The sequence below is a fragment of the Triturus cristatus genome, chromosome 11, assembly GCF_964204655.1.
Source record: "Triturus cristatus chromosome 11, aTriCri1.1, whole genome shotgun sequence".
NCBI classification, from domain to species: domain Eukaryota; kingdom Metazoa; phylum Chordata; class Amphibia; order Caudata; family Salamandridae; genus Triturus; species Triturus cristatus.
Window position 1 is genome coordinate 634082759 of NC_140594.1, and position 17205 is coordinate 634099963.

The window sequence follows — 17205 nt, forward strand, 5'->3', positions numbered from 1 at the left end:
CACACCACCACACTTACTTCTACGGAAACTTACACATACTTAGTCTTTTAAACAATCACTTATAGAAACACATACTTATTCATACAGGAACTCTTTCAATCTCTCACTCTCACATATACTCACATATATACACCAATAGTCACATATACTAGTTTAAAACATATGTAGTTACTCATAAAGACACTATTGAGACAGTCATTCACTCACTAACACACCCATACACACACTCATCCACCCATACAGTCCTGCACACATGCTGTGTTCAACACATACAAACAGTGAGTCACTCATTCATGCACCTATGCACTACGTAATACCCCCCACCGAACCATGCAGACACTCAGACTGATACTCAAAAAAACCAACTAATAACCTATATAGACACCCATGTAGCTACTCACCAACCCATGCAGCCACTTATTCACAAAGTGAGAGACTGATACAGATATTTACATATTTAAACATTACTCACTAAGCCATGTATTCACTATGATACACTTAATCAGTCAGTTACACAATCAATTTTTCAAACACAAATCATCCATTTAGACACTTATATACCCATTTATTCTTCCATCGACCTTGAGATATACATATATAAAACATATGTAATTTTCAAAAAAACACACATTCACTGGATGATGACATCAGTGATGTCATCAGTGATGTCATTTGAGATGTCATCAGTGATGTCATGAGTGATGTCACTGACCATGTCATGAGTGATGTAATATGTGACGTCATCAGCAGTGCATTGCGGGCGCGCGAGTTATAGTTAGCTGAACTAACTATAACGGGGGAATTTCAATGGTTTTGTACAAGTGAAAAGTCCAGCTAACTGTAACACCCCTGAAACCTATGGTTTTTTCAGTGAATTTCTGAGGTTTTTTAAATACTAATTCCTAACTATAACGTGCCTGAAACCTATGGTTTTTTCTGGAAATATATATATATATATATCAGCTCGTACTCCTTTCGTCAAAAAAGAAGGTGCCGCACTCACGGGTGAATTTTTGTAAGTTCATTTAAACGAAAAGCGGGACGCGTTTCGGCTTGCGCCTTTTTCAACCGCTATACTTTATGTCAATGTGGCTGTGGCATTTTATTTTACATTGCACATGCGCAATAGACCAATTTCATAAACATAAAAAGCAGACAACACTCGATTATCGGCAATGAAATGTAAGCGCCATTGCTTAGTGTTCAACTATAATTCAATTCAAACAATATATGATTCTAAACACCGATTACTGTCATCAAGTGTCTAAAATTACATCAGTTAATGATTCTAACATTTTATATCGCGTTTTATATCGCTGCTGATTTAGCTCTGAATGAGCATATAATTCTGTCTTATTATTCTACATTCGCATGTGGGCACTGACACCAATGTCATAAACATAAAAATAAAAAGTAGACATCACACTGTATCAGCCATAAAAGTGATTAAGCTCTGGATGAGCATTCGCTCAGGTCTGTTTATCTTGCACGCGCACTTTTGCACCTTGCTGGTTTAAGGATGACAAAAAAGGAAAAAACTCAGTAAATTACCAGTTTGAGGATTCCCATGTGTTGCCGTCTTTCTGTTTTACCCTGGAGGAAGTGTGGTCAAAAGGAAGGGGGATATTCAGGAATGGTTGGAATATATATATATTTTTTTATATTAAATTTGTTTTTTTCGTTTTTGGTTAGAACCCAAAATCCCTCCCTTTTTATTTACTCCTAACTTCCTTTAACCACCCCACTTAACCCTCAACTGAAATTACCCTTACCACTCTTTACCACTACCCCCTGTAAGACCATGCAGCCACTTATTCACAAAGTGAGAGACTGATACAGATATTTACATATTTAAACATTACTCACTAAGCCATGTATTCACTATGATACACTTAATCAGTCAGTTACACAATCAATTTTTCAAACACAAATCATCCATTTAGACACTTATATACCCATTTATTCTTCCATCGACCTTGAGATATACATATATAAAACATATTTAATTTTCAGAAAAACACACATTCACTGGATGATGTCATCAGTGATGTCATTTGAGATGTCATCAGTGATGTCATGAGTGATGTCACTGACCATGTCATGAGTGATGTAATATGTGACGTCATCAGCAGTGCATTGCGGGCGCGCGAGTTATAGTTAGCTGAACTAACTATAACGGGGGAATTTCAATGGTTTTGTACAAGTGAAAAGTCCAGCTAACTGTAACACCCCTGAAACCTATGGTTTTTTCAGTGAATTTCTGAGGTTTTTTAAATGCTAATTCCTAACTATAACGTGCCTGAAACCTATGGTTTTTTCTGGAAATATATATATATATATAGCAGCTCGTACTCCTTTCGTCAAAAAAGAAGGTGCCGCACTCACGGGTGAATTTTTGTAAGTTCATTTAAACGAAAAGCGGGACGCGTTTCGGCTTGCGCCTTTTTCAACCGCTATACTTTATGTCAATGTGGCTGTGGCATTTTATTTTACATTGCACATGCGCAATAGACCAATTTCATAAACATAAAAAGCAGACAACACTCGATTATCGGCAATGAAATGTAAGCGCCATTGCTTAGTGTTCAACTATAATTCAATTCAAACAATATATGATTCTAAACACCGATTACTGTCATCAAGTGTCTAAAATTACATCAGTTAATGATTCTAACATTTTATATCGCGTTTTATATCGCTGCTGATTTAGCTCTGAATGAGCATATAATTCTGTCTTATTATTCTACATTCGCATGTGGGCACTGACACCAATGTCATAAACATAAAAATAAAAAGTAGACATCACACTGTATCAGCCATAAAAGTGATTAAGCTCTGGATGAGCATTCGCATTTCATGATTCATGATAAAGATTAAAAATAGTGAAAAGAGACATAGTTGATAAAATTAATCATTTTCTAATTAATCCTTTTCTTACACAGTGGGCGTACTGATTGGTATTACATGATTATTTTAACCTACGTGGATGGCCAGCTCTTCTTCAGTATTTAATCCTCCTGGGGTCCTAGTTTGGAGGTCAATTATATATCTCGACTCTAGTCTCCGCAAGCGGAGCTCTCTATTCCCCCCTCTTTCATCTTGAGTCACATGATCAATACAGAAAAATTGTAGGAGATTTCTGTTGCTGGAGTGCAGTTCAGCAAAGTGCCTGGCAATAGGGTATGTTCGATCTTTCTTTTCAATAGCCCTGGCATGTTCGAGAATCCGTTTTTTTGTAGGGTGAATTGTACTTCCTATGAACATCAAATTGCATGGACATAGTAGAACATATACACAAAAGAGTATTACATGTAAGGAATTTATTTATCTTTCTCTGTGTTGCTATTCCTGGTACTTTATATGTGAGTATTTTGCTACTGTGTCTACATGCCTTACATTTAGTGCAAGGGAAGAAACCAGTCAGCTCACATATCCATGGATTCTTTCTCCTTTGGTCTACGTGACTTTGCGTCAAGCTATCTTTCAGTGATCTACTTCTCCTATATGTAATCTTCGGATAATTCGACAGATTTCTTCCTATGACTGGATCACTTTGAAGAATATGCCAGTTTCGTTTGACTATTTTGGAAATATTATGAACCTCATTGGTATAAGTCATAATTTGTCTGAACTCTGGTATCGCAGGGTTCACTAGATCTGTTTCTTATCTTTTAGAAGGAGTTTTCTGGGAATTTTTTTGAACCCTTTTAACAGTTGATTTTAATAGATTTTCAGAATAACCTCGTCTTTTGAATCTTTCTGAGGCCTCTTTGGCTGTCTTTTTGAAATCTAACTGCCATGTACAGTTTCTTTTCACTCTTAAAAATTCCCCATAGGGTATGCTTTTTATTAAGGGGGCCGGATGACTTCTACTGGTTTCTAAGATTGAATTACCAGCCGTTGGTTTGCGGAAAAGGGAAGTGCAGATTGTGTTGTCTGCAATAAATACTTTTAAATCTAAAAAGTTTACTTCTGTGGCACTTATCTCGCCACTGAAGTGCAGATTTACCTCATTTACATTTAAGGCAGCAATATATTTTTCTTCCTCCGCTTTCGGTCCCTTCCACAACATAAATAAGTCATCTATATAGCGGTGCCAGCCCACTATACAAGACACCCATTCTTGATGAATGTCTGCCCAGGCCACCTGCTTCTCCCACCAGCCTACGAATAAATTTACGTAGCTGGGGGCGAAACAGGTTCCCATGGCTGTTCCCTTCAGTTGTAAATACAGCTGTTGCTGAAAAAGAAAGATGTTATTATAAAGGCAAAACCTTACAAATTCAAGAAGCATTTGGCTATGTTCCGCTAGTTTCAATGATCTGCCTTTCAGAAAATATTCAATTGCTCTAATCCCTTGCACATGGTCTATACTAATATACAAACTTGTGATATCCATCACTATCATCAGCATGTCCGGTTCCCAATTAATATGGGAAATTATCCTGATAAAATCAGTCGTGTCTCTGACATACGATGATAGAGTTCTTACGAGGGGGGGCAGAAAAACATCAACAAATGGAGACATATGTTCTGTCAGGCTTCCAATAGAAGAGATAATCGGGCGAACTGGAGGTCTGCTCATATGCCTGTGAATTTTAGGCAGATGATAGAATGTTGGTATCTTTGGATATGGACATCTTAAGAATCGTGTCTCTTCCTGGTCAAGCATCCCTCGATTGGAACATTTATTGATCAGTTCTTGATGATCAACGATACTTTCATTGTATCTTTCTCTGGTAATTCTTGTGTAACTTATTTTGTGACTATCTGAATTGTAATAAGGAGGTACGAGAATTCACACATTATATATATATATATGTGATATACATTTGTTGTATATTAGAAATGGAATTACTTACAGTATATTCATTTGATGATAAATCCTACAGAAAATCTAATAGAGTGTAAATACTGGGTCATTACTAGTGTTGCGCAAAAATAGGATGACCTGGTCAGTGTACTTCACAGAAATTATGGTCTTGCTCTTGTTCACCTTGGTACTTTACAGAAATGGTTCTGAAATAGAATATGAGCTAATATGAATGTGTCCATGTAAGTTGTCTTTCCCCTTTAAGAAAATTGTATATATTTTTTTAGGTGATCGGATGGTAGGGCCACTGGCTCTTTAAAAGCGACACTCTTCACACTGAATCTATGACCCAGTTGAAGGCTACGGCCGAAACGCGTAGGTCTGTTTATCTTGCACGCGCACTTTTGCACCTTGCTGGTTTAAGGATGACAAAAAAGGAAAAAACTCAGTAAATTACCAGTTTGAGGATTCCCATGTGTTGCCGTCTTTCTGTTTTACCCTGGAGGAAGTGTGGTCAAAAGGAAGGGGGATATTCAGGAATGGTTGGAATATATATATATTTTTTTATATTAAATTTGTTTTTTTCGTTTTTGGTTAGAACCCAAAATCCCTCCCTTTTTATTTACTCCTAACTTCCTTTAACCACCCCACTTAACCCTCAACTGAAATTACCCTTACCACTCTTTACCACTACCCCCTGTAAGACCTGGCAAATTTTGGTATGGTTTCCCCTGTCTTTTTGCCTTTGACCTCCTGTTTATGATTGTGTGCTGAATATAGTTTTTGCTCGTTTTAGGACTCTGGACACTTTACCACTGCTGACCAGTACTAAAGTGCAAGTGCTTCCTTTTTAAAATGCAAGGGTAATTGGTTTTTCCATGATTAGCCTATTTGATTTACTAGTAAGTCTCTAGTACAGTGCACTGTGTGTGACCAGGGCCTGGAAGTCAAATGCTACTAGTGGGCCTGTAGCACTGATTGTGCCACCCACATGAGTAGCCATGCACACATGTTTCAGACCTGCCACTGCAGTGTCTGTGTGTTGAGTTTAAATTGTCATTTCGACCTGGCAAGTACACCCACTTACCAGGCCCAAACCTTCCCTTTATATTACATTTGAGGCACCCCTGAGGTAGGCTGAAGGCAGCTCCATGGGCACGGTGCAGAGAATTTAAAAGGTAGGACAAGAACTGGTGTGTTTTACATGTCCTGGTAGTGAAATACCGCTAATTGTGCTTTTCACTACAGCAAGGCCTATCCCTCCCGTGGGTTAGCATTGGAGCTGCCTTGTAACATAGTAATTCGGAGCTGATAGAGAATTGGAGCTCGGTATCTATGGACTTACAATTTAAAAATACTTCTTTCAGCAAAGGTGTTTTTTAAATTGCAGGTCAGAAAATGCCACTTTTAGAAAGTTTGCATTTTCCTACTTTAACTATTCTGTGCCTCTGCATGCCTCTGAATACACATCTGGGTCAGGGTGAATGTTGGGCACTTGTGCAGTCACTCTATACAGTCACACAAAGGGAGCTGATGTGTACCTTCAAACCCTGATGGCCCATCATTAGGCTGATGAGCTAGAGTTATGGGAGGAGTTGACACGTGCACCTAAATAGGGCTGTGCCTGTCCCCTCACAAGGCAGTCTCTGTCCTCCTGTAGCGTGTCTGGAACCAGGGCAAGGAAAGGCAGATTCTTGTGCACTACAAAGACTTTGCTTTGCTGTGTTGGCCTGCTGCTTACTGCTTTAGTCCTGGGTATGAAAGGACTGGACTTTGTTTTCTACATACTGCTTTCTAAGTTTATCCAAGGGCTTGATCTGAGCTTGCCTCCTGTTAAGTAGTCTCTGGGTCATTGAAGACTTCACCTAGCAGCACCTGGGCTCCTCTGCTAAGAGCCCTGCCTTGCCAAGTGGTGCCAAATCCCATTCCTGAACCCTTGGAAGTGAGTTCTGGTGCAAACAGGAGAGAAATCAACGCATCGACTCCCAGGGTCATTCAGAATCGACACTACCAGCAGCGAAGCTTGGTTCCCACTCGACGCATCGACCAAGGCATTCAAAGCAGGCCTTGAACCTTGTCACAAGAAAAAAGGTAAAACAAAGTTACAAATCAATAAAAGGGGCCTGCCATAGGGCCCCCAGCACCCAAAAAAGATTTTTTTTTTAAAGTATTGGTGGGTTTCGCGTTGGATCCGCAAATCCGGCCGAGCTGTTTTTTAAAAAACAAAGTGCCGGCTCCCCTGCTTCATTTTCTTTAAGCCCTTGGTTGGGCCAGGTCTGGGGCAATGAATACAGTAGAGGCGGGGCCCGCATGGGCCCCCGCACCCAGGGGACCACCACCTCCCCAGGCTAATTATGTTAAGTGCAGGGGGGGTCACGCCCCCCGTATCCCCAGGGACCACCACTTCCCCGGGGATAATTTAATTGATGCAGATGGGGAAGCTCCAGCCCCCCCAGGGAGCCCCAGGGACTGCCACCTCCCAGGGACTAATTTATTGTAATGCTGGGGCCACGCAGTCCCCCCACAGCCCCGGAGACTGCCACCTCCCGGGACTATTTACATTAAAATACGGGGGGTGCCACATGCGCCTCCTGTCCTGGGGACCATCACCTTCCCGGGGCTATATTTGTAATATAAAGCAATGGGGGCTCCAGCGCCCCCCACGCAGCCCCGGGGAGCGCCACCTCAATGTTGAAAAATGCAGGTGACCACGCGCCCCCCTTGCCCACCTCCCCCAGACTACATTTTAATAGAATGCGGGGGGGGGCTCCAGCCCCGCCACGCAGCCCTGGGGACTGCCACCTCCCCGGGGCTTTACAGTAAAATGCGGGGGCATGTCCCCTCTACCCCGGGGACCACCACCTCCACCACATTACAACATGCCCCGTGTTGGGGGGGGCTTCTGCCCCCCACGCAGTCCTAGGGACCTCCATCTCCCCGGAGGTAGTTTGCAAATTGTAGGGGGGCTGCTCGGCCCCCCCTCCTGGAGCCATGAATGGCATTGAGGACTGCCACCCCCCAGGCTGGCTCCAGCAATGTCCGGGGTGCCCACCCCCAGGAAATTGCAGTTTTCTATGGCTTGGCAGTAGCACTACTCCCGCCAAGCCATAGCAGACTCTGCTTCGCTTCATGTAGGTGAGAGCATGGAAAATGCTCTCGCTTCCATGAAGCGAAGGAGAATTGTTTTTGGGCAGAGGGAGCTACCTGTTAGCAGCTACCTCTGCCCAAAAGCAATACCGGCTCCTGCAGGAGGCAGGGAGCCGTCGGGAACCGCAGGGACCTTGAGGCCCCCCCAGGGTCCCCAACGATGTGGCCTAACCAATAAAAAAATAAAAAAAGTTAAGGCCTAGTCCTGGGATGGGGTCCCAGGGCCGAAATTGGCCTCAGGTGGGGGGCCATGCGACCCCTCTCCTTTGTAATTGAAAACAAAAGGGGTCAGGCCCTGGGGAATGGGGTCCCCAGGGCCCAAAAAGGATCAAGTAAAGGGGGGCCACACAGCCCCCTTCCTAAAATAGGAAAGAAACCAGAAGCCGGCCCCTCAACGGCAGCCCGCCCCGTGCACTACTCTACAAATGCACCTCCTGGCACGCTCTTGGATGGGGGATAAAGTCCCCTTTGCTGTTGAGGGTTCTTAGGGGCCAACTAGCCCACCTGTTACCTCCAGTCAGCCCCACACAGTGGGATTGCTGAGAGGTGGTCGGAATTCACAAAAAAAGACAAAGGTTACAATGACGTTATAGTTAGCAACTAGAATTAAAAAACCTGAGAAATTCACTGAAAAAACACAGGTTCCAAAGACGTTATAGTTAGGCTGACATTTCACTCGTACAAGATCCTCCACACAGAAACCTGAAACCCACTCTCTGCAGGGATTTCCAGCTCACCTTTTGTTCCACTGTGTGATATCTGCTCTTCACAGGGTGACCATGTGAAAAGCGCCGACATCTTAAGGACTGAAAAAGCTCAAGAGAAGTGTCGCACGTAGCAAGACATAATATGTATTCAAAACTAAACATCTACACTTATGGCATAATAGAAGAACAACTTTCAGCTTCCGCATTGTATTCTAATGGTCTTCCTCTGGTCAAGAAACGTTTTATCACAATATGTTTATTTCAAAGAATTAAGAAAATTTAGGGCTGTACTATTGCATTCTAAAAACATGAACTGAAAGTACACTCCCTTGCACAACATTGTTACCCAACGTTCAAAAATATATAGTACAGAAATATCTTGAAAGTAGCAGAAGCTGGGACTGGAGGTCAAAAGTTAAAGATAGAATACTGTAATTGAGCAGAGCTCAGAGAGACTCCCTATCACATGACGTGCAGTAAGAAATCTGAGGTTTGGTGGCTCGACAGGGGAAGGGAACTCTGAGGTCTCTGCTGTGATTGGCTTAACTTTGGATGTTATAAAATAAAGTTGAAAGGTTACTTAAGTGAGTTTTATGCTCTATGGGTGTCTATGGTGCTGTTTTAATACTGCTATTTCTACTGTTACCGTGGTACTCCCACCATGACGACGGGGAAGTTTCAAGCATGTGAATCTATAAAATATATCAATACTGGAGAACCACAGTGGACAGGTAAGTAACTGTTTGAGTAAAACAGGTTTTCCTACTATTGTGTATATGGCTTGAAATATTAAATAGGGTTTTATACTGTGCCATTTTTGTGCATTATTTGTAATCTCTTTTCATATTTGTGTTTAGATACAGGCAGAAATGGGCTACAATTGAATTGCTTCTACGCCGAGGTGCAGACCCAAACGTTTCCAGTGTTCCTATGCACGCTTTGTTCTATGCTGTTAAATCAGCAGATGTCTACGCAGTGCAAGTGCTACTTGAAAAAGGTGCACGGACTGACATCCGGCTTCCAACAAAAGTAAGAAAGATGTCAAATATAAATGTGATAGAATCAGCATTTAACGATGATCCGCAGTATAAGAAATGGTTAAGAACATGGACATTGATGATGCTAATGAAGGACTGAGCTAAGCATCTCACCTTCAGTTTATTAGTATAGTCAGGAATCAGATGCAGTATCAGCATAAGAAAGAGATGTACTTAAATGTCTTCCCCCATATGGCCTTTCATGTGGTAGAATGTTGTTCCTCTGTGCCACCACAGGTTCACTAGGTATAAAGTTTTGATATATTGTGTATTTGTGCCCGCTATTCTGCTGTGGCCTTTTGCCCCATTGCTCTTTTTTATTGCCTTGTGCATTTAACAGTTCATCAGCGTGCTGTTCTGAATTTTTATATATTTTGATAATGTACTTTTCCTGTGAGTGTGTATATATATATATATATTCACAGAAAAAACCATAGGTTTCAGGGGCGTTATAGTTAGCTGGACTTTTCACTCGTACAAAACCATAGAAATTCCCCCGTTATAGTTAGATCAGCTAACTATAACTCGCGCGCCCGCAATGCACTGTTGATGACGTGACATATTACATCACTCATGACATGGTCAGTGACATCACTCATGACATCACTGATGACATCTCAAATGACATCACTGATGACATCACTGATGTCATCATCCAGTGAATGTGTGTTTTTCTGAAAATTACATATGTTTTATATATGTATATCTCAAGGTCGATGGAAGAATAAATGGGTATATAAGTGTCTAAATGGATGATTTGTTTTTGAAAAATTGATTGTATAACTGACTGATTAAGTGTATCTTAGTGAATACATGGCTTAGTGAGTAATGTTTAAATATGTAAATATCTGTATCAGTCTCTCACTTTGTGTATAAGTGGCTGCATGGGTTGGTGAGTAGCTACATGAGTGTCTATATAGGTTATTAGTTGGTTTTTGAGTATCAGTATACGTGTCTGATGTCTGTATGGTTCGGTGGGGGGTATTACGTAGTGCATAGGTGCATGGATGAATGACTCACTGTTTGTATGTGTTGAAGACAGCATGTGTGCAGGACTGTATGGGTGGATGAGTGTGTGCATGGGTGTGTTAGTGAGTGAATGACTGTCTCAATAGTGTCTCTATGAGTAACTACATATGTTTTAAACTAGTATATGTGACTATTGGTGTATATAAGTGAGTATATCTGATAGTGAGAGATTGGAAGAGTTCCTGTATGAATAAGTATGTGTTTCTATAAGTGATTGTTTAAAAGACTAAGTATGTGTAAGTTTCTGTAGAAGTAAGTGTGGTGGTGTGTGTATAACTGTATATGCAGGTAAACGGATGTTTGATTCTTTATTAGCATGAGTGACTATGTGTGTGAGTAACTTTATGGATGAGTGGCATTGTGTAACAGGATGTATAGGTGTATGAGTACATATGATGAGTGAGTACATGTATGAGTGACTGTATAGGACTGTTGGTGAATGAGTGGATGTGGATGTGGATCTTACAATTACTGAGTAGGTTGTTGTAACTGGTATTGGTATGTCCATTGTTTTGAAAATTTTAATTTCTATTTTTGAATGTGTGTATCAAAGGTTATATTAGGGGGAGAGGAGGTCTGCCACTCTATCACAAGGATGATGTCATCAGTGATGTCATGAGTGATGTCACTGACCATGTCATGAGTGATGTAATATGTGATGTCATCAGCAGTGCATTGCGGGAGCGCGAGTTATAGTTAGCTGAACTAACTATAACGGGGGAATTTCTATGGTTTTGTACGAGTGAAAAGTCCAGCTAACTATAACGCCCCTGAAACCTATGTTTTTTTCAGTGAATTTCAAAGGTTTTTTAAATGCTAATTTCTAGCTATGCCTACAGAGATAGGACATGTGAAGAAATAAGGAAAAACGCACAGAAAGAAAAAAAAGAAATGCAGAAAGAAGCAACAGAAGTCCTCAAAGACGAAGAAAAGTGCAGGAAGAAGTATAACGTGCAGAAAGAACAAACAGAAGAGCAGAAACAAGCCTTGTTGCAAAATCATCCTGTACCCTCAACTTTTTCAGACGGATACTGGTGGTAACTGAGTCTGACTAACCAGTCCTAGAGCCAGTGCTATGTTAAAAGACACTCAGAATACAGTGAAAACACCTACATACACTAGGGCACACTATGCGTTCGGGTCCCCCTGTGATTAACATGACCTCCTCTGTAAGCCCCTAGTATATAATAGGGCAGGGGATTAAAACTACCTCTTAAAACGCACCACAGGGCGTGTTTGAACACGTCACCTCATGCCCCGTCCTCTCCCTTCCCCACTGTGGAAACATGCCCTGTAGCCGTTTTAAGTTGGGAGATTAAGTCCCCTTGAATCCTGAGGGTCCCTAGGGTCCAACTAGACCACTAGGTACCTCCAGTAAGCGCCACAGAGCTGCGTTGCAGAGAGGTGTAAAAAGTGGCATGGCCTGCACCACCTCTCTGCAACGCAGAGCAGTGGTGCTTATTGGAAGCACCTGGTGGGCTAGTTGGACCCCAGGGTCCCTCAGGATTTAAAGGGAATTATTTCCCCAACTTAAAAACGCGCCACAGGGCGTGTTTGCACACGTCACCTCAGGCCCCGTCCCCTCACCACTGTGTAAACCCGCCCTGTGGCCGTTCTGAGTTGATAGATTAAGTCCCCTTGAATCCTAAGGGTCCCTAGGGTCAAACTAGCCCACTAGGTACCTCCAGTAAGCGCCACAGAGCTGCGTTGCATGGAGGTGTAAAAAGGGGCGTGGCCTCAGAACACCTGTCTGCAACGCAGCTCCCTGGCGCATGCTGGAGATACCTGTTGGGCTAGTTGGCCCTCAGGGACCCTCAGTATTGAAGGGGAATTAATTCCTCAACTTACAACTGGCCAGGGGGCGCGTTTGCAGAGTGCTGCAAGTAGGGGGCATGGCCTCCGGCGCGATGCCGGTCTTTTATTTTTTTTTTTTTTTAGAAGGAGGGCTGTGTGGCCCCCTTTCTTTTTCTAATTTATTAGCCCTGGGGACCCCATCCCCCAGGGCCTGCACCCTAATTTTTTTTGTTGAAAAAAATTAATTTGGCCCTCCCAAGGCCTTAATCGGCCCGGGTCATGGCCTATTTTTTTTTTTTATTCTTTAGGAGGGGGCCTGTGTTGCCCCCCTCCTCAGGCCACTTATGGCCCCGGGGACCCCATCCCCCGGGGCCGGCCTTTGATTTTTATTATTTGAAAAAAATATATATTTATAGAAACACCTAGGACATGCTGGACAAACCGTATGTACCTATCACCATGACGATTTGCGTGATATTCATTAAAAGGCGACTATGCATACAATGAATCCACGTAGAATGTATTCACACCGCTAGTGAAGCTCTGACATGTCTGACACCCTACCGTGCCTAATCCCGGCGCCCCCGCTGGAGGGTACTCTCCAAGTAGACACCCTTGTTGTTTATTTATACAAACATGGGTAGCTATTGACGGGCACATTTAATACACATGCACACCAAGCCATTCAAAGGGGATTCGACAAAAATTCGACCAAACTGTGCAAGAAACCCCCTCACGGTTAATAAAACACACATCCACCGCCGGATGTGTAATACTTTTTATTTTACTCTCTGGAAAGGAGACAAACCTCACTTGAGAGTCACAGCGTGCTCCTGGCTGAGCCCAATGCTGTGTTACACCCACCAGTGCCTGCCAAGTGCCACACACCTCTGTGTTGTATTCCACCAGCTAGTGCGTATGCTATGACACTCTCTAGCCCATGTGCACTGTAACACCACCCCGTGAATATGTCATGCCACACTTGCCTTCGCACAGGTTATATTGCCCCATCTAACGTGCCTTCCTCAATGCCTATGTTAAAAGCACAGCGCTATGCCATACATATTATAATCTGGGATCCATATCTTTGTCACAGTGCATATGCAATGTTACACTACCCAGCACATATTTTATATTACAACTTTAGAGACTACTTAGGTTATACAACACTGCCCTGTGCATATTACACTCCAAGGCGCATATCACATAGCAAGCGCTAGTGCCTGTGTTATCTCGCGCTCTCCAATGAATCTGTCATTGCGCACAATGTATTGCATATTATATTTCAAGGCCCGGTTCATCTTATATCACACTTTTTGGTGCATAGTTCATACCATATACTATATCTAGTTTTCATTTTTAATCGTGCTCTCAGGACTATGTTCTATATAACACTGCGTCCACCTACTCTTTTCACGGGCATTACATTTTGCGATAGGGGGTGAATGGTCAGGGGATGTTTCTGCCAAGTGAGCCCGGAGTCACAGTCCCAAACGTTCTCTTCTTCCTGAATAAAAGTGAGATTATGCTGCATACTTGTTCATATTTTAAGTAGTTCGCACAGACACACATTTTAAAAACAATAAAGTTCCTAATAGCCACCTTCTGTGACCAGTAGCTTGCTGCCCCATCCACCTCCTCCCTATCCTCTGTTGTCTAAATCCATGGACTAGCCTCCTCCCTCCTGCCATGCATGGTCTGATGTGCTGCCACTGCCCTCCATTTAGCATGATGTACCAGTCCACTCCTCCTGCCCTCCATTGCCCAATTCTATGGCCCATCATTGACCTCCTGCTTAGCCTCTGTGCTTAGCTTGCTGCCCCTATTCTCATTCCCCCTGCCCTCCGATGTCTTTGTGCATGCCCCTGCTCCATCCTTTTTGACCACCATGTTCCATGGACCTGCCACTCCTATCTACTCTGAGTGTTCTGTTGAGCTCCCCTCCCACCTGCCTAGCATTGTCAGATGACTGTAACCTGTCCCTGCCACCTCCACCCTGCCTGTCCACATGCCATGCCCCTATCCCCTTCCTCCTGTCCTCCATTGTCCATTTTACTGCCACACCCTTCTGCCCTCCCTGGTCTGTTGTGCTGCAACTGCTCCTCCTGCCTGCCCCCCCCCTCATGCCCCGGGGATCGCCACGTCCCCGGGGCTCTCAATATTATAATTGGGGGGTCCGTGACAGACCCCCCCAGTCCCGGGGACCACCACCTCCCCGGGGCTTTTGAAATGTTGGGAGGGGCGCCGCACCACCCCCCTCCTGGGGCCCTTGATGGCCCTGGGGACCGCCACCCCCCAGGGCCGGCTTCTGCAGTGTCCCGGGGTGCCCAAATTGCTTTTCCACACGGGGAGCTGCATCTTAGCAGCTCCCCATGTGGAAAAGCAATGCCGGCTCCCGAGGGACGCGGGGAGCCGGCGGGACTGTGAGGGGATTGGGGACCTCCCACGGTCCCAAACGGAGAGGGCCAGCCCCAGGGGATGGGGTCCCCGGTGCTACAATTGGCCCGGGAACACCTCTCTTCAACGCAGCTCTCTGGCGCATACTGGAGGTACCTGGTGGAATAGTTGGCCCCCAGGGACCCTCAGGATTGAGGAGGAATTAATTCTCCAACTTAAAATGTGCCACAGGGCGTGTTTGCAGACATGTCACCTCAGGCCAGGCCCCCTTCCTTCACCCTTGTGCAAACGTGCCCCGTGGCGCGTTTTAAGTTGGGGGATTAATTTGCTTTCAATACTGAGGGTCCCTGAGGGCCAACTAGCCCAACAGGTATCTTCAGAATGCGCCAGGGAGCTGCGTTGCGGACAGGTGTTCAGAGGCCACGCCCCTTTTTACACCCCTCTGCAACGCAGCTCTGTGGTGTTTACTGGAGGTACCTAGTGGGCTAGTTCGACCCTAGGAACCCTCAGGATTCAAGGGGACTTAATCTCCCAAATTAAAACGGCCACAGGGCGCGTTTACACAGTGGTGAAGGGAGGGGAGGGGGCCTGAGGTGACGTGTGCAAACACGCCCTGGGGCACGTTTTAAGTTGGGAAAATAATTCCCCTTCAATCCAGAGGGCCCCTGGGGCCAATTAGCCCACCAGGTGCTTACAGTAAGCGTCACTGCGCTGCGTTGCAGAGAGGTGGTCCGAGGCCGTGCCCCTTTTTACTCCTCTCTGCAACGCAGCTATGTGGCGCTTAGTGGACATACCTGGTGGGTTAGTTGGTCCCCAGGGACCCTCAGGATTCAAGGGGACTTTATCCACCAACTTAAAACGTCCACAGGGTGTGTTTGCACACATATCACCTCAGGCCCCCCACTCCCTTCATCCGTGTGCAAACGCACCCCGTGGCGGGTTTTAAGAGGTAGTTTTAATCCCCCTGCCCTAGTATATACTATGGGCTTACAGAGGAGGTCATGTCATGCTAATCACAAGGATACCCCAACGCATAGTGTTCCCTAGTGTATGTAGGTGTTGTCACTGTATTCTAAGTGTCTTTTAGCATAGCACTGGTTCTCGGACTGGTTAGTCAGAGTCAGTTACCACCAGTACCCGTCTGAAAAAGTTGAGGGTACAGGATGATTTTGCAACAAGGCTTCTTTCTGCTCCTCTGTTTGTTCTTTCTGCATGTCTTCCTTCTTCCTGCACTTTTCTTTGTCTTTGAGGACTTCTGTTGCTTCCTTCTGCATTTCTATTTTTCTTTCTGTGTGTTTTTTCTGCTATCTTCACATGTCCTAATTCTGTAGCCATAGTTAGAAAGTAGCATTTAAAACACCTTAGAAATTAACTGAAAAAAACATAGGTTTCAGGCACGCTAAAGTTAGAAATTAGCATTTAAAAAACCTTTGAAATTCACTGAAAAAACCATAGGTTTCAGGCACGTTATAGTTAGGAATTAGCATTTGAAAAACCTTAGAAATTCACTGAAAAAACCATAGGTTTCAGGGGCGTTATAGTTAGCTGGACATTTCGCTCGTACAAAACCATTAAAATTCCCCTGTTATAGTTAGTTCAGCTAACTATAACTCGCGTGCCTGCAATGCACTGCTGATGATGTCACATATTACATCACTCATGACATGGTCAGTGACATCACTGATGACATCTCAAATGACATCACTGATGGCATCACTGATGACATCACTGATGACATCATCCTTGTGATAGAGTGGCAGACCTCCTCCCACCCTAATATAACCTTTGATACACACATTCAAAAATAGAAATTAAAATTTTCAAAACAATGGACATACCAATACCAGTTACAACAACCTACTCAGTAATTGTAAGATCCACATACACATCCACTCATTCACCAACAGTCGTATACAGTCACTTATACATGTACTCACTCATCATATGTACTCATACACCTATACATCCTGTTACACACCAACACTCATCCATAAAGTTACTCACACACATAGTCACTGATGCTAATAAAGAATCAAGCATCCATTTACTTGCATATACAGTTATACACACACCACCACACTTACTTCTACAGAAACGTACACATAATTAGTCTTTTAAACAATCACTTATAGAAACACATGCTTATATTCATACAGGAACTCTTCCAATCTCTCACTATCAGATATACTCACTTATATACACCAATAGTCACATATACTAGTTTAAAAGATATGTAGTTATGCATAAAGACACTATTGAGACAGTCATTCACTCACTAACA

At 43.5% G+C, this 17205-nt stretch overlaps 1 protein-coding gene and 1 long non-coding RNA gene across 3 annotated transcripts in view; one reads left to right on the forward strand and one right to left on the reverse strand.

The window, feature by feature from the left end:
• ANKMY1 (ankyrin repeat and MYND domain containing 1) overlaps nt 1-17205 on the forward strand; it is a 588784-nt gene that overhangs the window by 227535 nt on the left and 344044 nt on the right. For both annotated transcript variants that reach the window (XM_085634115.1, XM_085634116.1), the window contains exon 9: nt 9525-9696. In XM_085634115.1, the coding sequence (XP_085490241.1) occupies nt 9525-9696 (172 nt within the window). The remainder of the gene's footprint in view (nt 1-9524; nt 9697-17205) is intronic.
• LOC146785210 (uncharacterized) overlaps nt 1-17205 on the reverse strand; it is a 368347-nt gene that overhangs the window by 55695 nt on the left and 295447 nt on the right. The gene's annotated exons all lie outside the window — the stretch shown is intronic.